Here is a 22,979-nt window from a genome sequence, read left to right on the forward strand (position 1 = left end):
ACATGATGTTAACAACATCGCGGCTTATGTATAACAAACGAATTTCCCATATGAAATACTGCGCTGGTGTAGCTCAGTGGTTACTTCGAACACTTTCTCATTCAGACAGTCCTAAACCTCTGCAAAGGGGTTCGAACCACGGGCGCTGTCCAGCGTTTTGCCAGTCACTTATTCATCACTGTAGCTAACCTTTGATTATATTGAGCAAGAAAATAGAGACTACAACAAAACAAGAGTTACTATGTATGCATAAATTGGAATTTAGATTACATTTCACATAATTGCTGCCTGTGATACAAAGTAGTGAAACAGTGAACCCCTTTGGCCTACCTCCCCATGGTCCCAGATTCAGCTCGGTTTTATTGTCTCCTTATATGAGTTATAGCTACCACTTCTAAATAAAACAATCCATATTTTGAATATTTTTTTGTTGAGTAGCTAGATTACTGTAAACTCGCCAGTCACTTTTTCATCACTGTAGCAATTTGATGGGTATTGAGCGGGAAAATAGAGACTACAACAAAACAAGACAGAGTTACGGTGCATGCAGTCATCATTCATTCGCGAATTTAGATTAACTTTCACATAACTGTCTATGACCAAAGTTGTGAAACAGTGAACCCCTTCGGACCAAAATATTTTTTTTTGTAGGCTACTTGCCCACGGTCCCAGATTCAGGATCGGTTTTATATTTTGTCTCCTTCTGATTTATACTAGGGGTGTGGTTAGAATGCTGATCCTAGATCTGCACAGTTGATGAAGCCCGGTAAAGATGGCCACCACATTAGATCCATTTGATTTATCTTACCCGGCGCAGTTTCGAGAAGCAATGGAATGGTAAACGGGTCAAATCTGCACACTGAGCGCGCCAGACGATGTAAATTAAGCGCACATAAAATGTGGTACATGCGCAGACCATAGTCATTGGCGCAGACAGCCAGTAATGTTGACAAACAACTGGGGAGGGGCCAATTGCACGGTAAGTGTTTCCGATCTTGTATGTAGCTATTGTACAAATACTGTATTCTCTATGCAATTAAATGTTTCAAGCAGCGTTGTACAAATGCCACATTTTGACATTTGCCTGGCTTTATTACTGGCTAAATAGCTAGTTTACGTTAACTCACAACATTAGCTAGTAGCAGCTAGCTATAGCAAAGGTGCTTTGTTTTACTGACCCGTCGCAGCTTGAAGGAACCGCTGGAATAATGCAGCTTAATGCTAATGCTAGCTACATATTCGTAATTTATACAAGTAAATATCGTTATGTGTGTTGGTTAGCTACAACTTTAGCACGCTGGATTTGGCATTTTGAATTTTGATATTTCGCTGCAGCTGTTTGCATGACGTCTTCAGCAATATAATGATCTGCAAAGTTACAGGGTAGTTATTTGCTGAATGTTCCACGCTCGCGGCTACATTGTAGGGGGGCAACATCGACTGTAACTACTGAAGGGGCCTAAATAGTACTGTTATCGCTCCAATCAAACATACTGTATAGCTGGTTCCTAGATTATTCTAGATCGATACACGCCGAGCCTGTACCAATGTTTCAGGTTAGTGATTGGGGTTCTGTAGCCTAGTTTGTTTTCCCCAAAAGATAACCAGATGTACCTTTTCCTGTAGCCTGTTTAGCTCCCGGGTGAATGAAGGAGATTCTCTTTCCAGTTGACATTGTCTGTGAAAATGAAGGGGTGAGCTAACAAAACATTGATTTAACCATAATCCATTTGAACCAAATCTATTTCCACATGATTTGTTGTAATGAATTTGAGTGTTGGGCTGGATGGTCATATTCTAGCACAAGTTGAAAGAGTGGTGTGTTACTGTATATTAACATTGTTATTCTTATTTCGTTATGTAGTCAACAGAAAAGCCCTGACCCGGATGAAAGTGCACATGTCATTGAAGAAGGTAATGTCATGTAGAAAGGAAATAATGCCCCTCAAAACATCAGAAGACAAGACACCCGTGGTATTTTCTTGCTGATATTATAGAGACTATGTGTTCTGATTTTTCTCTACCAGGTGCAGTGGCTACAGCAGATGACCCATCAGCTGCCATCGCCACCATTCAGTCTGCCGCCACCTTCTCCTCAGAGCATCCCATAAAGTATCTATTCAAGACTGAGGGAGCAGGGGGGCAGGTAGGGGAGCTGTACTACCCTCCCACTGGTCAGGTACAGTTAGGGAGAGCATACTCTACAGGGCTCACTAGATCTAGCCGAAGTCCCTGAGCTAGAGCTCTGAGCCCAGCCATTGCCCATCCATAGTTTTCTGAGGCTCAGTCTTCTGTCATTACTAATGACCGAATTGATGTTTCGCTCAACAAACCTGTGTGTTTTATTTTGCTGAAGGTGACATACAGAGTCATCCAGGTGTCTGATGGACAGTTGGAGGCTCAAAGTGATGGAGCCACAGCGGTCAGTGTGCTAACTGGATTTCCTGCAGCCACACAGCCTGTGACCCAGGTGAGAATTTATATGAGCAGGACTTGGGACCCTCTCAGCGGGAAACACTGGTTGAAATGATATACAAATAAGTCATTTCAACCAGTTTTGCCCACCAGGCTAGTAGTATTCAATCAGTCAGATTCTGGAAATCAAACATAGCATTGTTTTTAATCTGGGATAATAAAGATTCTCTATTCTATTCCTCTACTTCTACTACTCACTGTGTACAGTTTTCATTGTTATTCAACACTGACAAAGGTGTCCTCTTGCTGTAGGCTTTGTTCTCTCAGTCCGAGGGGTTGGAGGGGGACAGCACTGAGACTCATTACACCTACTACCCTGCCACCATCGCTGATGCTTCACCAGGCACCATGGTAACCAGCGTGGTGCAGGCATCTGATACACATCTAAGTCAGAGCACTCCCACTGGTGAGGAGATTAAGAAGACTCAATCACATATAAATAGAATTGCTAGATAGAATGAATAGCTCTTATTTTTATGCTCAATCAGGTTGTGCATTTATTTCCAGTTGGCTTTCCATTGTGATTGCCATTTGATATTGATACATTTATATTGACAATTTGGATTGAAGGAAGCAGGGGAATTCTTTGTTCTTTGTTTCAGGGCAGTTGTATGTGATGATGTCCCCCCAGGAAGTGCTGACGGGAGCCAACCAGAGGTCCATTGCACCTCGCACACAACCTTACAACACGTAAGCTGCCATTTTGATCAGTGCAGTAGGTACTGGACTGGAGAAGCCAGGAGAATCATCACAGTTACCATACTAGTTAGTCACACTGTCCTGTGTCCATTCATGAGTTTCTTTGTGTGTTGGGTTATAATTACTTAGCCTTGTTACTGTTTTAGCATCACATATGGATGTGTGCATCCGTATCCTGTGTATGACAACCGTTATCATTGTAATATATCTGTTTTATTAATGTCTATACTGATTGTGTCTGGCAGAAAATCAGAGATCCCACGCACTTCTAGAGATGACAAAAGGCGAGCCCAGCACAACGAGGGTGAGACCTAGATACCCATCATAAATTACTCGTACAATACTTAATATGAAATGTCTCTTAAATGCTAGTTGGGTTTGCATGTCATAATGAGCACAGAATCATATGTTGCCCTGCCAACTTACTCAAATTTGTCATTGTGTAATTTGTCTCCAAGTTGAACGTAGACGCAGGGACAAGATCAACAACTGGATCGTCACGCTCTCAAAGACCATCCCAGACTGCAATATTGACCCTACCAAGTCAGGGCAGGTCAGTATCAGCAATGAGGTCAGTATCACCATAAAAGGGGTCACTATCAAGTCTCATGAGTATGGCCAGGATTTTTTCCTGACCATGTTACCTGACTAGAAATAACTTAGCTATAAAAACGAGGACCCAGAGTTTTTCCTTGTCAGAACACATTCTCAGGAAAAACCTCCTGGCCCTACATGGGAGAGGGTGACATGGTCTTTGTGTTTTGGTCCAGAGTAAAGGTGGGATCCTCTCCAAAGCCTGTGACTATATCCAGGAGCTCCGGCAGAACAACCTCCGGCTAGGGGATGACCTAAGCACCCTGGAGAGGCTCAGAATGGACAACCAACTACTGAGGCAGGAGGTAAAACACTACGGCTGCATTTACATAGGCAGCCCAATTCTGATATTTTGCCCAATTATTGTAGAAAGAGCTGATCTGATTGGTCAAAAGACCAATAAGTGGGAAAAGATCAGAATTGGGCTGCCTGTGTAAACAGCCTACTATGATTCGTTCACGCTTTATAATAGGTTCAGATTTTGATTTTGCTGATCAGGCTGTAGGATTAGTGAGTGAGTGAGAGATTTTTGTGCTATCATCAATCCTGTTCACCTACTTACTACAATACTAATTATATGCAATCACACAGAACCACAGAAAATGTGTTTGAGATTTGACTACATTGTAGTCGGACTGCACAGCATCACTGATCTATGAATCACCTTGCATTCAAACAACTACTTATTAACTACTAATAAAGTGATCAAGGTTAGGGGTTCTGTACCTCGCCGTGCTCAAACTGTACCCCTCAAACATGCTGAAAATGTAACTTGCGAACAAAATACCAAACCTTAGGACAACTTTTCACGAAAATCCATGCATCAGCTGTAATAATAGGCTTTTTTTAAAGCTGCTTTTCCCCTCCAATTTTTCACAGGTAGAAGACTGGAAATCCAAGAACCAGATTCTGAGGAACCAGCTGCGACAGAATGGCATTGTTGGAGCAGCAAGCGCAGACCCTCAGTGAGGAGCAGCATGGGTAGTCAGGGGAGAGGACAGATGTTGGATCATAGAATAGGAATATCTCAGTGGAGGAATGGTAGAATTAACATGTGACAGAACTTTGGACCTCAAACCAGAAGAAATTTCTCCACTTCACTACAAAATCAGTCTGAAGGAGTTTGCAGATAGGTCATTAAATGGTCACATTTTACATAAGGAACACCATGTTAGCTCTTATAAGTAAAGATTTTTCCCACAGCTCTTCAGCTGTCATGTACATACAATTGTTTAGCTTTTTTACCTTTGACACATTTGCGCTTCATTGTCAAGTATATTTAGTAACTCTTAGTATAAGTTTCAAAATACATTTACAGTCGTGGTCAAAAGTTTTGAGAAGGACACAAATATTAATTTTCACAAAGTCTGTTGCCTCAGTTTTTATGATGGCAATTTGCATATACTCCAGAATGTCATGAAGAGTGATCGGATGAATTGCAATTAATTGCAAAGTCCCTCTTTGCCATGAAAATGAACTTAATCCCCCAAAAACATTTCCACTGCATTTCAGCCCTGCCACAAAAGGACCAGTTGACATCATGTCAGTGATTCTCTCGTTAACACAGGTGAGAATGTTGACAAGGACAAGGCTGGAGATCACTCTGTCATGCTGATTGAGTTAGAATAACAGACTGGAAGCTTTAAAAGGAGGGTGGTGCTTGAAATCATTGTTCTTCCTCTGTTAACCATGGTTACCTGCAAGGAAACACGTGCCGTCATCATTGCTTTGCACAAAAAGGGCTTCACAGGCAAGGATGTTGCTGCTAGTAAGATTGCACCTAAATCAACCATTTATCGGTTCATCAAGAACTTCAAGGAGAGAGGTTAAATTGTTGTGAAGAAGGCTTCAGGGCGTCCAAGAAAGTCCAGCAAGCGCCAGGACCGTCTCCTAAAGTTGATTCAGCTGCGGGATCGGGGCACCACCAGTGCAGAGCTTGCTCAGGAATGGCAGCAGGCAGGTGTGAGTGCATCTGCACGCACAGTGAGGTGAAGACTTTTGGAGGATGGCCTGGTGTCACGAAGGGCAGCGAGGAAGCCACAAAAGGTACAGGGATTGGACTGCTGAGGGCTGGGGTGAAGTCATTTTCTCTGATGAATCCCCTTTCTGATTGTTTGGGGCATCTGAAGAAGACAAGGTGAGCGCTACCATCAGTCCTGTGTCATGCCAACAGTAAAGCATCCTGAGACCCTTCATGTGTGGGGTTTCTTCTCAGCCAAGGGAGTGGGCTCACTCACAATTTTGCCTAAGAACACAGTTATGAATAAAGAATAATAATAATAATATGCCATTTAGCAGACGCTTTTATCCAAAGCGACTTAGTCATGCGTGCATACATTTTTATTTTTTTGTGTATGGGTGGTCCCGGGGATCGAACCCACTACCTTGGTACCAACACATCCTCCGAGAGCAACTTCTCCCAACCATCCACAAACAGTTTGGTGACGAACAATGCATTTTCCAGCATGATGGAGCACCTTGCCATAAGGCAAAGTGATAACTAAGTGGCTCGGGGAACAAAACATCGACATTTTGGGTCCATGGCCAGGAAACTCCCCAGACCTTAATCCCATTGAAAACTTGTGGTCAATCCTCAAGAGGTGGGTGGACAAACAAAAACCCACAAATTCTGACAAACTCCAAGCATTGATTATGCAAGAATGGGCTGCCATCAGTCAGGATGTGGCCCAGAAGTTAATTGACAGCATGCCAGGGCGGATTGCAGAGGTCTTGGAAAAAGAAGGGTCAACACTGCAAATATTGACTCTTTGCATAAACTTAATGTAATTGTCAATAAAAAGCCTTTGACACTTATGGAATGCTTGTAATTATACTTCAGTATACCATAGTAACATCTGCCAAAAATATCTAAAAACACTGAAGCAGCAAACTTTGTGAAGACCAATACTTGTGTCATTCTCAAAACTTTTGACCACGACTGTACATTTGACACATCTAGAGTGTCAAGTGGCTCAGCACGTTGTTTCTCTAAAGTTGTCAGTGGAAAATGTATTACAATTATATATATTGTAATAAAGGATCTTTGTATTGATAAATTGATGGAACTTCATAATTGAGTGTGAAAACTTCATGGGATTGAGAGCTTTCTGTTCAGTTTACTATGAACATCAGTTGCATCATTCTGAGTTTTCATTTCATCATTAGCCAACCTAGTATATAATGTATGATTGTCATTAGCATTTTTAATAATAATAAAAAATATATATATAAACAAGTCATGGTTTTATGAACTATATTTTCAATTTTTTTCTGTTTCCTGAATGCATGCAATTTATGGGAACTCGCCGGCAGGGGGTCATCATTCGGAGACACTGGCCCTTTAAGAATTAGGCTACAGTGTAGCGGTCCTCTAATCACATTTCAACGTGAAATCGTCTGGTACACAATTTTACTGTTTATTGTACCGAATCGCATAACCCAAGGTATTTGATGTCGTTCGCAAGCGAATAAGACTACGGCCAAGAAAATGATCTGCATTTTATTGGTAGCTGGCCATGGCACTGTTCTAGAAACTCAGATAAAGGTAAGTTGTTTATGTGAGCAGACGAGGTTTGGGTGCAGAGTTCGCGTACATGGTTGGTTCATTTCACAACACAAGCAGGTCAATGCACACAAAAACATACACTGCACTTCAATAATACCAAATCAGACTTACCGTCGCACAAGGTAGGCTAACTACTAAAATAATGCAAAGATTTAGTTTATTCGTGAAGATAACTTTTTCTCAGGAAGAAAAATGTATGTTCAATGACACAACGTTCAGTCAGTCTCGGAGTGTTACATAGAGTGCATTCGGAATGTATTCAGATCCCTTGACTTTTTCCACATTTTGTTACGTTACAGCCTTATTATAAAATGGATTGAATTGTTGAGGTCCTGAGCATTCTGGAGCAGGTTTTCATCAAGGATCTCTCTGTACTTTGCTCCGTTCATCTTTCACTCGATCCTGACTAGTCTCCCAGTCCCTGCCGCTGAAAAACATCCCCACAGCATGATGCTGCCACCACCATGCTTAATGTACCAGGTTTCCTCCAAACGTGACACTTGGCATTCAGGCCAAAGAGTTCAATCTTGGTTTCATCAGACCAGAGAATCTTGTTTCTCATGGTCTGAGAGTCCTTTAGGTGCCTTTTGGCAAACTCCAAGCGGGCTGTCATGCCTTTTACTGAGGAGTGGCTTCTGTCTGGCCACTCTACCATAAAGGCCTGATTGGTGGAGTGCTGCAGAGATGGTTGTTCTTCTGGAAGGTTCTCCCATCTGTGACCATTGGGTTCTTGGTCACCTCCCTGACCAAGGCCCTTCTCCTCGATTGCTCAGTTTGGCCAGGCGACCAACTTTAGGAAGAGTCTTGGTGGTTTCAAACTTCTCCCATTTAAGAAGTCGCTCTGGATAAGAGCGTCTGCTAAATGACTAAAATGTAAAATGTAATAATAATGGAGGCCACTTTGTTTTTGGGGACCTTCAATGCTGCAGACATTTTTTGGTACCCTTCCACAGATCGGTGCCTCGACACAATCCTGTCTCGGAGCTCTACGGCCAATTCCATCGACCTCATGACTTTTATTTTATAGACAGGTGTGTGCCTTTCCAAATCATGTCCAATCAATTTAATTTACCACAGGTGGACTCCAATCAAGGATGATCAATGGAAACAGGATGCACCTGAGCTCAATTTCGAGTCTCATAGCAAAGGGTCTGAATACTTATGCAAAAATGTCTAAAAGCCTGTTTTCGCCTTGTCATTATGGGGTATTGTGTGTAGATTGATGAGGGAAAACATGTATTTAATCCATTTTGAAATAAGGCTGTAATGTAACAAAATGTGGAAAAAGGGAACGGGACTGAATACTTTCCGAATTAGGTCTCTTTTTTCCTATTCACCTTTATGACTGTAAGGCAGGCTGAGGTGTGTGTGTGTGTTTGAGAGCGAGGGAGAGAGAGATAACTGGTCACTATGCTATAGGCCTGCTGAAATATGTCCAAGTATCAACACCTTTTTGGGGAATATTAGTTCTAAGGTTCTAAGGTGTGCAACAACTGCCAAACCCACATCCCTTCACTCCTTTTTTGTCAATTCTCTAGAATGATGTCACAGGTTTGTATGGACAGCTGACTGGGGTGCCAAAGGCATTGTTGCCTGGGATAGGAGGAAAGAAAATCCTGGACTTCTGGTGGGAGACGGTGAACACGTGAGTTATCAGTGAAATTAATGACTGTCGACTGCCCTTACAGTTTTCCTGTACTACATGTCTTATACTCAGTCCCAGTTGGCATAATTACATAATTGAATCCCTTTAACCTTGGAATATGTATTTCTCTCCAGGCGGCAGTTGTTCAGTGAGGTCTATCTGGTCACAAATGCAGACAAGTAAGTACAGTAACATGTAGTAACAGTATTGACACTTACTGTATTTCATCATAGCAGACTGAACTGATCCTGCGTCCCATGTATTCACATTTCAGCCAATTGTATTGGGAGTTGTTGTCCTATGACCTGGGAAGGATTGATTATATAATATGCCATTTAGCAGACGCTTTTATCCAAAGCGACTTACAGTCATGTGCGCATACATTTTTACGTATGGGTGGTCCCGGGGATCGAACCCACTACCCTGCCGTTACAAGCGCCATGCTCTACCAATTGAGCTACGGAGGACCACTTACTGCTTAGCTGTTCACCTATGTCTCCCATTCCAGGTATAAGCACTATGAGCGCTGGGCAACGGCCAATGACTTCCCTGTGGAGAATGTAGTGAACGACGGCAGCACCACCCTCGAGGGCCGGCTTGGAGCAGTGGCTGACCTGGAGCTCGCCATCCGCAGCCGCAAGCTGCAAGACGATGTCATGGTGGTACGGCACGGCACTGATCCTAGACGTCACTTCATTATCATTTTATAATTTCCTAATTGTGTGGATTGAAATGTTCCATTGTGTGGTAATTATTTTCCAAACTGTGTTTGTGGACAGATTGCAGGGGATATGCTCTGTGCAGACCAGAACTTTGATATTGCTCAGGTTCTCCGCTTCTTCAAGTCCAAGGTAAGATAACATACTGTATGTGCTCCTTCTGGTGAATAACAACATATACCTCACCTCTGAGAAACTGTAACCACACTCATAGTGGAGTAGGTTTTTGGCCTTGTTTACATGTTAGTATCTCTGTCTTTGACAGCCTGGAGAGCTGGCCATATACTATGAGCTGGAGGAGGGAGAGAAGAGCAGCTCCAGGGGTATAGTGGAGGTATGCCCTGAGACCCACAGGTAGGTAACAGGGAAAAAATTATCTGTGGCAGAACTTATCTTGATACCAGTATATTGTTGATAGCAGTACTCCCATTTGATCACTGTATGGGTAATTTGCCACCAACAGAAAAGCCTAAAAGCTTGGGTATCTCTGTGTATTTTAGGATAACTCGCTTCCTTGAGAAGCCACAGGAGGGTGTGACAGCATTGCGTCTGGCCAGTGTGGTGTTCTACTGCCTTCGCAAAGCCACACTGCCTTACCTCTCAGATTTCCTCACCCTGCAGCCGCAAGCCCAAGACAGGACCTTCGGCAGGTTCTGGGTCAGTAAAGACTGTGAACATGGGAATATTTGGGTTCAGTTCAGTTTTCAATTCAGTGACTTCCGGAAGTGAATTGAAATTCAATTCATTAATTGAAAATTGCCTGTTGTTTTATATGAGCATTTTGAAGTCATGATTTGAATTTCAATTCACTTTCTGAATTGAAAGCTGGATTGACCCCAACTCTGGTTATTACTGTATCGTTAGTACTGTCTATCAAATCGGTTAGCAACTAACACTCACATCACGAGACTCTCTGTTTGTCTTTTCACCCAGGAGTGGATCATCAATGAGGAGAAGTTACCTGTGTTTGGCATGAAACTGCCCACAGGGTTCCAGCTCATTGGACAAGTGGTGGGTTGCTTTTTCCCCCACCCATACAGACTACTGTTGAGTTAACATAATATGCTAAATGACAAATAGTGTGACTATAGTGTAAGTTTCAGTTCAAGTTGTTATGAAATGAGATATGTAACTCTCCACTGGAGAGCATGCAAATAGATTGACAGTCATTTAAGCATCACAATATAGTGGAAGGAAGGTGGTATGACTAGATGGTTAGCTCTATTGGAAAGAGTGATTTGATGATGATGTATATTGGCGATATGCATTTATCTTCTGGATATCACAGGGGCTGTCAGACTACACCAAGTGGCTTGCCCACTATTCTGCCCAGCAACAGCAATTCCCTGCCAAACCCATAACGTGCCGCTCATACGCAAGGTAGACTGCACCGCTACAAAGACTTTATGATAAATAGTATTGATGGGTTGTTCTCTCAGCTTTTGGACTCCATCTTCAGTGAATATGTCCTTTCAGCGAATGTGATCTAACATCATCTTTCACTTCCTCATAGAGTTGGACTGATGGGGAATCCTTCTGATGGCTTCAATGGGAAAACGATTGCCATGACCATCTCCAACTTCTGGGCTGAGGTCACACTGATGGAGAGCCAGACTCTGGTAACAGTCAGACTTGACTCCAGTTAATATACAGTACACGGCAGGACAATACAAAATGCGTAGTGTCATCTCTGATAAAACATTTATGTATTCAACCATATAGATGGTATGAATGATATGTTTGCTCTGTTTTCTTCAGGTTCTTATGCCTCATCCGCTCAATGACCCGACTGAATTTGGAAGCTTGCAGGATCTGTACTGTATCAGCCGTAAGGAGGGGTCAGTGTAAAAGCCCTAATGCAACACATACATGCAGTATATTTATATGATGAATTCCCAAACCTTATTGAAATCGATATTGTTTTGATCTACAGGTACTTGGGAGGTCTACGGTTACTCCAGGCTACCTGTAAAAAGTTTTACCAGTTCTGTTCAAAACAAGGGTGAGAAACAATGTCATTGGAGCCAGTAACAGCAAGTGCAGATTATTCGATAACTCTGATGTGGGGGGCTACAGCTGAAAATTCAGATTCTGACATGGTTAATGCTCATTTGAGTCCCTGCATACTTTCTTTGGCAGTATCGCTTTGACAAAGCAGAACTTCACTCTCAAGTATGATACCAACATTCCTCGCCAGGTGGTAAGTGTCTACACTACAGTCTCTCTATTTAAAGGCCCACTCTGTGATATTTATTAGGTGTTTTTGTTCATTTGAATTAATGATACCCATTAACTCTTGAAGAATATCACTTATAAATGTCTCATGAGCCTAGTTCATGACAGTGTATCCTGTGAAAGTCCCCGAGAGATCTTTATGAATACTGTTTTCAATTATGTTAGGCCAAAAGGCTAGTGATAATGTTAGTGATTGATTTAGTTATTATTTCTCCCCTCCCTGCTTTGTTGAAGGGCCTGGCAGGAAGTAGGTAAGCGCTGCCTGGTGAACTATTATGTTTCTTCTATATTTTATAGATTAACCACATACTAATCAATATTTCTTCTGAGTCATATACTTTTGCCTTTTTTGGTCTTGTCATCTTTTCTAGCTCAAACACCCTTTGTGTTCATAATTACGTTTCTGTCTATTTATACCATGTTATAACGTCTTAATGTGTATAATTAAATAATGTCTTCTCTAACAGTGCAATAGTGTCTGCCACCCTGAAGTGTCTGATGAAATTCTACAACATCACAGAAAATGTAAGAAGAATAACATGTTACTCTGCAGTTCACTCTAATCATGTGCCAAAAAAAACCTGTGTTTAGTTGTTTTGTTCTGTTGTTTGCCCTAGGATCTTCCCAAACCCATCAGGGCCAACTTCATCCTCAACGTCGAGACGGATGAACTCTTCATCACTGCTGGTCTTCAGGACAGAGTTGTTCAGGTCAGCAATAAAAAGATAACACTCCCCTTTTCCCACTACTGAGCTGAGCCAAACCAAGCGGAGCTGTACTGTACTGTGCTGACCTGGTTACTGTAGTTGTTGTAATTGTCCTGGAAAGGACAATGTGAAAGGAAAATATCTCCATAGTAGTTGAGCCTGTGCTGCACAGCTAAAGTTTTTTTCTGACAAAAATTGTGTTTTCTTTTCATTGCAGGTCTATGAGGGCTTGGTCTACATGGACTTTAGCAAACAACTGATGGATGAACAGGGCTATGGTATTTGAAATGTGAAGTCTCAGTAGCTGTTATAGCACATAAACATATTTTATGAACTCCTATACATAATAAGGACTGCCAGTATATTAACGCTAATAATAATGGTGAATACAGCTGTGAGCAGCAATGAACAGGGTTCACAGGATGTCAGAAACGACAAGATCAGTATCATAACAAAGCAAGCATTATATCATGTAGGATCTATCTTCCTTTATGTGCAATCAGTTTTTTTACATTTTCTTTTTTTTTGTCATTTATCAGACGCTCTTATCCAGAGCGACTTACAGTTAGTGAGTGCATACATTTTCATACTGGCCCCCCATGGGAATCGAACCCACAACCCTGGTGTTGCAAGCGCCATGCTCTACCAACTGAGCTACACGGGGGGCCTATCAGTGAAAGCATTACCATGTTTCTCTCAATACTACAAGGATGAAGCAAGTGAAGTTAAGTCTAGTGCTGTAGGTTGGTTATCTTGGAATGCAGCAGGTAATCATACTTAATGTATTGAGTTTACCGTATATATATAAATATGAATATTTATAAGTATATACACTGAGTGTGCAAAACAGTAAGAACACATGCTCTTTCCATGGTATAGACTGACCAGGTGAATCCAGGTAAAAGCTATGATCCGTTATTGATGTCACTTGTTAAATCCACTTCAATCAGTGTAGATGAAGGGGAGGAGACTAGTTAAAGAAGGATTTTTAAGCCTTGAGACAATTGAGACATGGATTGTGTATATGTGCCATTCAGAGGGTGAATGGGCAAGACAAAATACTTAAGTGCCTTTGAACGGGGTATGGTAGTAGGTGCCAGGCGCACCGGTTTCTGTCAAGAACGGCAACGCTGCTGGGTTCTTCACGCTCAACAGTTTCCCATGTGTATCAAGAATGGTCCACCACCCAAAGGACATCCAGCCAACTTGACACAACTGTGGGAAGCATTGGCGTCAACATGGGCCAGCATCCCTGTGGAACGCTTTCGACACCTTGTAGAGTCCATTCCCGACGAATTGAGGCTGTTCTAAGGGCAAAAGTGGGACGTGCAACTCAATATTAGGTGTTCTTAATGTTTTGTACACTCAGTGTATATGCTCACTGCGCAAGCAGCAGGACTTCCAGTTTCTTATTTTCCAAAAATAAAATATCCACTTTTCACTACAATCAGACCACATAATAGGGCAACAATATGTGATTATACAGATATACTAATCACGATATTTAACATTGTTCGTCTGCATAATTAAAATCTAACATTCATTTGCATGAGACAAAGTCCACTTGATCAATGGTTATTGCTCTAGTATCCTGGTGCCAATGACATCTATAGTGCCACCAACTGGTCTGGTGCAGCCATCCAAGGTTGCAGTGACTTTATATTCACACAGCTTCTAAGGACATATACATAAGATTTACATACCAAATGTCTTGGCCCCATGTCCATCGGTTCAGTTCTTATAGCCCTGGTGTGATATGTTGCCGTCGAGTGGTGTGGCGTGGCCAACTTTGAATGCAGCAACTCATAATTCATTGAGTCTATATATCAAATCTTGAGTCAATCTGACTTATGGTTCATGAGAAGAAGATTTTCAAAGTATTTTATAGCATTAACATATGTGCTAACGCGCATCTATAGGTACAGTGCGGCCATATTTGAATTCAACAAAAAAAATTCTCAAAACCATTAAAGACTCATATAATGAGATAACAATACCAAATTCAGTGTGGTTAATCTTAGGGACGTCCATGATAGCGACGACAATTTTCAAGTTGATAGGCCACTGTGGAGTTGATTTACAGTGGTTTTAGGTGGATGCATAAAGTCAGATGTTTGATTTGTCAATAGCTCAGCCATCTTTTGACCAATCCCTTAGCTTTTCTCAAACTAGTTAAGACGTAACAAGGGCCTACATTCCACATTTGATCTATGGTTCATGAGAAGATTTTTTAAAAGTATTTTTTACATATTGTAGCATATTAGCGTATGTGCTAATATGCATCAACTGTTATAGTGTTGCCATCTTTGAATACATCAACGTCATTTCTCAAACTCTTTATGGACTTGTGATTTGGAGTGAATCTTACTTTTAGTCGATGAGAATATTTTGTATTATGATTTTAAGCATTAGCGTTACAAAGTCAAAAAAGTGTTAATAGTTTCCTTATTTTTTAAGATATCAATGCCAAATTTAGTATGGTTCATCATAGTAATGGCTTTGATGACCCTAAAATGTTTCAAGTTGATAGGCCATTGTTGAGTGGATTTACGAAGGATTTAAATGGACACGTAAAATCTCATTTCCTGATTTATCAATAACTCAGCCATCTCTTAACTGATCCCTTATCTGTTCTCAAACTAAGTTAAGAGCTAGACCTAAATACCGAATTTGGTTCATGAGAGGAAGTTCTTTAAATATTTTCTGAAATTTCCAAGATGGAGGCAAATCTATTCCGCTGGACCTTATGGGTCCTTGAGGCACATTTGTTCAACATGAGGAAAGACACCTACATACAAAGATTCAAGTCTCTAGGTCAAACCGGGTGACGGACATTAGGGTGTAATTGAGACTGCTTATAATAGTGCCACCTATAGGCCAATCGGTGCTATTATTTTTGATCAAGTTACTCATGGCCTCTAGTTTCGGTGTGCCAAATTAGAAAAAAGTTACCAATCTATGCTTGATAACTGAACCCCTGCAGGGGTGTCACTCATTCCACTGAGGTTTTTGTTTTTTCCTTTTAATTAAGACCTAGACAACCAGGTGACCTTAATTCATCAGTCAAGTACAAGGGTGGAGTGAAAACCAGCAGACACTCGGCCCTCCATGGAATGAGTTTGACACATGCGGCCTAATGATTGATTAATGATAATGATTTTTGAAAAGTAATTCATTTCTTTAGGGGTATGTGAGTTTGTGCAAGCGTGTTTTTAAAGGCACCTGTGCATATCTTTGTGCATCCTCTTACATATATCTCGAGCTGAACATTTATGTATACATTATGTAACTGAGTTTACAATTAACCTTTTACATGTTCATGTTTGTGTGTTGACTGTACACAGGGGATTACATTTCTATGGACATGAGCAGCCTGCCACCGTTCTGGTTAGCTTATCTGAGTGATCCCAGTGACTCTGGTCGGATTCACAGCAACGTCAGACAGCGCTGGCTCAATGGTAAGACACATACACACACACACACACACGGTAAGCTCGGTTGGCAGGCAGCAATGTTCACCAAGGTTGGGGTCAATTCCATTTGGAATTTCAGTTAATAATAATAATATAATAATAATATGCCATTTAGCAGACGCTTTTATCCAAAGCGACTTACAGTCATGTGTGCATACATTTTTACGTATGGGTGGTCCCGGGCATCGAACCCACTACCCTGGCGTTACAAGCGCCATGCTCTACCAATTGAGCTACAGAGGACCACGTTAACTTCTTGTATTGACGGAATTATCACTTCATCGATTTTAAACTGTAGGCTAGAGGAATCAGATGATAATGAACAGGAATACTTTTGTTATCTATCCGTATTTAGTCCATCTGTCCACCTCTGTTTTCAGGAGAAGCTGAAGTGGTTGAGGCCATGAAGTCTTTTGCGGAGCTCACAGATAAAGCCAGGTTTGTGTGAGATGTTTGCAGGCGCACAGGTTCAGTGGCAGTAGTGCCCCTGGTGCAATAGCAAAGGCACAACATCACTGGATGGTAGTTATGGGATTTGAACCAGCAGCCCTCTGGTGCTTGTCTGCCCCTCGAACCTCTGTCTACATACTCCGCCACAAAGTTATTGCCTGTCTCTTTGATATGGCTTAAAGATGCAATCTAGGATCTTAAGCGCAACAAATTCGTAACATGTAAAAAAAGATGTATACAGTACCATTCAAAAGTTTGGACACCTACTCATTCCAGGGTTTTTCTTTATTTTTACTATGTTCTACATTGTAGCATAATAGTGAAGACGTCAACACTATGAAATAACACATGGAATCATGTAGTAACCAAAAAAGTGTTAAACAAATCAAAATATATTTTATTTTTGAGATTCTTCAAAGTAGCCACACTTTGCCTTGAAGACAGCTTTGCACACTCTTGGTATTCTCTCAACCAGCTTCATGAGGTAGTCACCTGGAATGCATTTCAATTAACAGTTGTGCCTTGTTAAAAGTTAATTTATGGAATTTCATTCCTTAATGCGTTTGAACGAATCAGTTGTGTTGTGACAAGGTAGGGGTGGTATACAGGAGATAACCCTATTTGGTAAATTACCAATTCCATATTATGGCAAGAACAGTTCAAATAAGTAAAGAGAAACGACAGTCCATCATTACTTTAAGACATGAAGGTCAGTCAATCCGGAAAATGTCAATAACTTTGAACGTTTCTTCAAATGCAGTCGCAAAAACCATGAAGCGCTATGATGAAACTGGCTCTCATGAGGACCGCCACAGGAAAGGAAGACCCAGAGTTACCTCTGCTGCAGAGGATCCGTTCATTAGAGTTAACTGCACCTCAGATTGCAGCCCAAATAAATGCTTCACAGAGTTCAAGTAACAGACACATCTCAACATCAACTGTTCAGAGGAAACTGCGTGAATCAGGCCTTCATGGTCGAATTGCTGCAAAGAAACCACTACTAAAGGACACCAATAAGAAGAAGAGACTTGCTTGGGCCAAGAAATACGAGCAATGGACATTAGACCGGTGGAAATATGTCCTTTGGTCTGATGAGTCCAAATTTGAGATTTTGGTTCCAACCGCCGTATCTTTGTGAGATGCAGAGTAGGTGAATGGATGATCTCCCCATGTGTGGTTCCCACCGTGAAGCATGGAGGAGGAGGTGTGGGGGTGCTTTGCTGGTGACACTGTCAGTGATTTATTTAGAATTCAAGGTACACTTAACCAGCATGGCTTCCACAGCATTCTGCAGCGATACGCCATCCCATCTGGTTTGCGTCTAGTGGGACTATCATTTGTTTTTCAACAGGACAATGACCCAACACACCTCCAGGCTGTGTAAGGGCTATTTGACCAAGAAGGAGAGTGATGGAGTGCTGCATCAGATGACCTGGCCTCCACAATCACCCAACCTCAACCCAATTGAGATGGTTTGGGATGAGTTGGACCGCAGAGTGAAGGAAAAGCAACCAACAAGTGCTCAGCATATATGGGAACTCGTTCAAGACTGTTGGAAAAACATTCCAGGTGAAACTGGTTGAGAGAATGCCAAGAGTGTGCAAAACTGTCATCAAGGCAAAGGGTGGCTATTTGAAGAATCTCAAATATAAAATATATTTTGATTTGTTTAACACTTTTTTGGTTACTACATGATTCCATATGTGTTATTTCATAGTTTTGATGTCTTCACTATTATTCTACAATGTAGAAAATAGTAAAAATAAAGAAAAACCCTTGAATGAGTAGGTGTGTCCAAACTTTTGACTGGTACTGTATATATTTGCAGGACGTAACATATCATACGAAATGGATGATGTAGGACACAATTTGATGACGTAGTACACAAAAAACCTGGGAGCACTTTTGGCTCGTAAGCACCACTCAAAACTACTGGCAAGAATTAGTAGTGCATCTTTAAGTGAGCATTACCTGGTAATGAAACAGTTGGGTTCTCTTGTCCTCCACAGGGTTGCGCTACAGGGAATGGACTGGAGCAGGCTGGCCCAGTTGATGGATGAGAACTTTCAGCTGCGACGGTAAAGAAAAGTGTGACACCCTTTGAGCCTGTCATTGGTTTTAGGAAGTTAATCTCTTTGCTCCCATGGAAAGATAAAACATGATCGTCAACTGTCATAGGGCCAGAAGATTTTCCTGACCCACATGACCTGATCAGGAAAAACTCTTGGCCCTAAAGAGTGAATTTTCATAAACGAACAGCATGATTTTACGTAGTAAGATTTAAGGGCACCTCATTGTTCACAACAGGAAACAACTAATACTGGAACGATCTCTGTCCTATAGGTCTGTGTACACCGAAGACTGTTTGGGACCAGGCAATCTCACGATGGTGCAACTGGCAAGACAGGTAAAGTATAGAGTTACAATTTCCAAGATTATCGTATCTTTTTCCGATTCTGCTTCTTTGTAGTTTTTGTTTATCATTCAGTGTGTTTGCTTGCATTGCTTGCCAATGCAGTTTGGCTCAGCTGCGAAACTACCCGGCAGTGGTGGTGCTGTAGTGGGCTTGTGTCTGGACCAAGGAAGACTGGTAAGACTTCTACTTTCACATCTTAAACAACAATGTATACTGTATGCGCTGTGGTATCAATGGAAAATAGATTAATTGTGTTTCATACTTTGGTCACTTTATTTTGATAGTCCCGTATAAATGGTTAATTGACGCTCAAACTACTATCAACTGCAACTCTGTAATATAACTCGACTTTACTTGATACACCACAGCTTCCTAGGGTTAGGGCTAAAGTTTGATAGTTACTTGAGCATCTATAAACGGGTCCATCTGTAGGCCTTACGTAGAGGACTATCCAGATACAGTGTTACCCATACAGTAGTAATGTTGTGCCTGACTTTTCTTTGACACTAGGTGGAGTTGAGGAAAGCGTTCCAAGAGGCTGGCTGTGTGTTCTGTGTGATTGTGCCATATAACCCATCTGGTACCATTGGAACCAACAGCCAACACTGATTTTAAATTATTTATAATGGGCATCTTAATAATCAATCAAGTGTCAAATCTGTAGCTAGGATAACACAGCATTATATTTTTCTATTTATGTGGGCAAATTTGTAGCCCTTGATTTCCTGTATGAATGGATTATGATGAGACAGTTGTAAAATTAATCTGCCTTGTAATGGTTTGTGAGTAATTTAATAAATGTAACACATTGTCTTTTTATGAACATTGAATAAATAAGGTTTATTAATTTTTTAGGCAAATGCAGTGTATTAGTAGCCTAATTCCACTCATTTATTTCATCTACCATATTAGGCTGGGTCTAATGTTACTCTGTATTATATATTGCTCACTTTATCTAAAATTCCGTTTTATTTTTGGAATCAAACGTAACCTAACGTTTTGAGGACACATTGTAATCATCAAAGCTATACTGAATAGCCTGTTATTATGCTACTATGACTATTATTATTAGGCTACTGACACTCCTGCATGTATCTCTGCTTTTCATACACACAACGCAGCAGCAGACATGATTTGAGTTTCTGGGGGCGGGGAGGAGGGAGCGCCCGCGAACACACTGCTCACAATAATAATCGGTTGTAGTCCAATAGTTATCTTTCTCCACCGCTCGCTACAGTACCGTAGACTGGATCCAGTCTGAAAACCAATGGAATCCTGAATCATGGCTGCAAAAGAGGATCTCTACAGCAAAATCATCCCGCGAAGACTTCTGCCGAAATTACCGGGCACTGTGAAATATGGATCGAATTTGGACGTCCTCTTATCGATGGGGTTCCCCAAAACCAGGGCGTAAGTAGGCTACTGTGTATAACACATTCTACTGACACTTTATCTGAGTCACTCGCAGATGTGGACACTAGCCCTTTGGGTATAGTTTTGGTATTTGTTAAAATGACAATTTGTATTTGGTTTAAAATACAATGTTTTCTGACGCACTGTCGTATTTCACCTATAAGGCAACTTATTGATCCCCATATTCTTTCTCACCATGCGCAATTGGCTGGCAGTTGCCTACTTTTCCTCATGACCAGAAACTCTCACGCAACATGGACTCAGGGGTAGGGGGTAGACATAACATAGTAAACGAAAATCCTGGTCACTCAAATTAGTATGATATGTTATGTTACGTTTGGTGTGGTATTAATCTGTGGATGAATTTCGAATTACAATTCGTATGATAAACTATATATAGAAAACTATGTGGACACCCCTTCAAATTAGTGGATTCGGCTATTTCAGCCACACCCGTTGCTTACAGGTGTATAAAATCGAGCACACCGCCATGCAATCTCTATAGACAAGCATTGGCAGTAGAATGGCCTTACACTGTTATAGGATGCCACCTTTCCAACAAGTCAGTTTGTCAAATTTCTGCCCCGCTAGAGCTGCCCCGGTCAATTGTATGTACTGTTATTGTGAAGTGGAAATGTCTAGGAGCAACAGCCGAGAAGTGGTAGGCCACACAAACTCACAGAACAGGACCGCTGAGTCCTGAAGCGGGTAGCGCGTAAAAATCGTCGGTCCTCGGTTGCAACACTCACTACCGAGTTCCAAACTGCTTCTGGAAGCAACTTCAGCACAATAACTGTTTGTCGGGAGCTTCATGAAATTGGTTTCTATGGCCGAGCAGCAGCACACAAGCCTAAGATCACCATGCGCAATGCCAAGCGTCGGCTGGAATGGTGTAAAGCTCGTCGCCATTGGACTGGAGTCTGTTATAGCAGCAAAGGGGGGACCAACTCCATATTAATGCACATGATTTTGGAATGAGATGTTCAACAAGCAGGTGTCCACATATGTTTGGTCATGTAATGTATTTTACGAACTGCAATTCGTACAATATGTTACGAATAAGTACAGTGCCTTCAGAAACTATTCACACCCCTTGACTTTTTCCACATTCTGTTGTGTTACAGCCTTAATTAAAAATTTATTAAATTGAGATTTTGTGTCACCGGCCTACACACATTACCCCATAATGTCAGTGGAATTATGCTTTTAGACATTTGTACAAATTAATGAAAAGCTGAAATGTCTTGAGTCAATAAGTGTTCAACCCCTTTGTTATGGCAAGCCTAAATAATTTCAGGAGTAAACATGGACTGATTTTTGAATGACTACCTCGTGTCTGTACCCCACACATACAATTATCTGTAAGGTCCTTCAGTCGAGCAGTGAATTTCAAACACAGATTTAACCACAAAGACCAGGGAGGTATTCCAGTGCCTCACAAAGACGGGCACCTATTGGTACTTTGGTAAAAAAAAAATAAAAAAAACTGACATTAAATATCCCTTTTGAGCATGGTGAAGTTATTACTATATTACGTATTTGATCACTAAAATATAATTTTTACATTACCATGTAGTTTACCAATAAAATGGTCTGATGGTGATGTGGATATACTCTGAATACATATCCCAATTGAAATAAATGATCTCACTCCAATAAATTTTAATAGAAAGTTAGCAAAAATAGATAAGATCTTGCTACCATGGAAAGGTAAATACCTGTCTATTTGTGGAAAAATCACCCTGATTAACTCTTTAGTATTATCCCAGTTTACCTATTTGCTTATGGTCTTGCCTACGCCTAGCGAACAGTTAAATTATATGAGAAAAAAATATTCAAAATTAAACATGCCTATTTATATAATGAATATGAATTCGGAGGACAGAAATTATTAAATATTAAAGCATTAGACCAATCACTAAAAGCTTCAGTCATACAAAAGTTATACTTAAATCCGAACTGGTTCTCTAGCAAATTAGTAAAATTGCCTCACCCCATCTTCAAGAATGGCCTTTTTCCCAGATTACAACCTCTCACTTTCAGTTATTTGAAAAGGAAATCATCTCCCAAATATCACTATTTCTAAAACAAGCCATAGAAAGTTGGTTGCAATTTCAATTTAATCCTCCAGAAACGACAGAACAAATAATGCTACAAATATTGTGGTTAAACTCAAATATACTAATTGATAAAAAAAATTATTATGTTTTGATTTTTTTTTTGAAAAAGGTATAATCTTCTTATCATAGGTAGGACTGGTGGAGTTATGTCCCACATGCAGCTAACAAAAACATATGGAAATGTCTGCTCTACCCAAAATTACAACCAAATAATTGCAGCATTTTCCGCAAAAATGGAAGAGGAAAGTGGAAGGGGGAAAAAGTAAGGAACTTGTCTGTCGGCCCTGCATTAAAGACCATAATTGGTTAAAGAAAATTGTGATAAATAAAAAAGTATACCAGTTTCATTTAAGGACCAAAGGATTGACAGCCGTCCCATATGGGGCGGCAGGTAGCTTAGTGGTTAAGAGCGTTGTGCCAGTAACCGAAAGGTTGCTGGTTCTAATCCCTGAGCCGACTAGGTGAAAA

General features: G+C 41.0%; 3 protein-coding genes across 7 annotated transcripts in view; all 3 read left to right on the plus strand.

Moving 5' to 3' along the window:
• The first annotated feature begins 909 nt into the window (after window positions 1–909).
• On the plus strand, window positions 910–6,820 carry LOC311105634 (upstream stimulatory factor 1-like). 4 transcript variants are annotated; one of them, XM_084147835.1, is made up of 11 exons: window positions 910–979; window positions 1,627–1,694; window positions 1,865–1,914; window positions 2,028–2,179; window positions 2,357–2,470; window positions 2,728–2,881; window positions 3,078–3,165; window positions 3,420–3,478; window positions 3,633–3,745; window positions 3,945–4,073; window positions 4,648–6,820. In XM_084147835.1, the coding sequence occupies exons 2-11, from the start codon at window positions 1,687–1,689 to the stop codon at window positions 4,735–4,737; spliced, it is 957 nt and encodes a 318-aa protein (XP_084003961.1). In that variant the 5' UTR covers window positions 910–979; window positions 1,627–1,686; the 3' UTR covers window positions 4,738–6,820. The 4 variants fall into 4 exon arrangements, with proteins under 4 accessions (XP_084003961.1, XP_084003962.1, XP_084003963.1 ...); XM_084147836.1 differs by having other exon boundaries at window positions 3,633–3,727; XM_084147837.1 differs by having other exon boundaries at window positions 2,028–2,146.
• Window positions 6,821–7,122: 302 nt separating this feature from the next.
• Window positions 7,123–19,847, plus strand: LOC311105652 (uncharacterized protein). Its single transcript, XM_084147864.1, has 23 exons — window positions 7,123–7,312; window positions 8,872–8,978; window positions 9,113–9,157; window positions 9,487–9,640; window positions 9,758–9,829; window positions 9,963–10,051; window positions 10,198–10,354; window positions 10,631–10,708; window positions 10,986–11,077; window positions 11,211–11,316; window positions 11,456–11,535; window positions 11,631–11,699; window positions 11,837–11,897; window positions 12,167–12,183; window positions 12,400–12,457; window positions 12,550–12,642; window positions 12,857–12,917; window positions 15,984–16,097; window positions 16,493–16,550; window positions 18,572–18,640; window positions 18,906–18,969; window positions 19,081–19,152; window positions 19,489–19,847. The coding sequence occupies exons 1-23, from the start codon at window positions 7,256–7,258 to the stop codon at window positions 19,585–19,587; spliced, it is 1,872 nt and encodes a 623-aa protein (XP_084003990.1). The 5' UTR covers window positions 7,123–7,255; the 3' UTR covers window positions 19,588–19,847.
• Window positions 19,848–20,198: 351 nt separating this feature from the next.
• LOC311105603 (ubiquitin-associated and SH3 domain-containing protein B-like) overlaps window positions 20,199–22,979 on the plus strand; it is a 38,772-nt gene continuing 35,991 nt past the window's right edge. For both annotated transcript variants that reach the window (XM_084147797.1, XM_084147798.1), the window contains exon 1: window positions 20,199–20,388. In XM_084147797.1, the coding sequence (XP_084003923.1) occupies window positions 20,261–20,388 (128 nt within the window). In that variant the 5' untranslated portion in view covers window positions 20,199–20,260. The remainder of the gene's footprint in view (window positions 20,389–22,979) is intronic.

The sequence above is a fragment of the Coregonus lavaretus genome (genome assembly GCF_964263955.1).
Source record: "Coregonus lavaretus genome assembly, chromosome: 30".
Taxonomy (NCBI): domain Eukaryota; kingdom Metazoa; phylum Chordata; class Actinopteri; order Salmoniformes; family Salmonidae; genus Coregonus; species Coregonus lavaretus.

Bases quoted from the DNA above. Each gene is read 5' to 3' on its own strand.
- LOC311105634 (XM_084147835.1), top strand. The intron at 2,882-3,077 runs GTGAGGAGATTA...TCTTTGTTTCAG, and splicing joins AAGTCAGAGCACTCCCACTG to GGCAGTTGTATGTGATGATG. The intron at 3,746-3,944 runs GTCAGTATCACC...GTTTTGGTCCAG, and splicing joins AGGTCAGTATCAGCAATGAG to AGTAAAGGTGGGATCCTCTC.
- LOC311105652 (XM_084147864.1), top strand. From the start codon at position 7,256: ATGATCTGCATTTTATTGGTAGCTGGCCATGGCACTGTTCTAGAAACT. The intron at 7,313-8,871 runs GTAAGTTGTTTA...TCAATTCTCTAG, and splicing joins TTCTAGAAACTCAGATAAAG to AATGATGTCACAGGTTTGTA. The intron at 16,098-16,492 runs GTAAGACACATA...CTCTGTTTTCAG, and splicing joins CAGACAGCGCTGGCTCAATG to GAGAAGCTGAAGTGGTTGAG.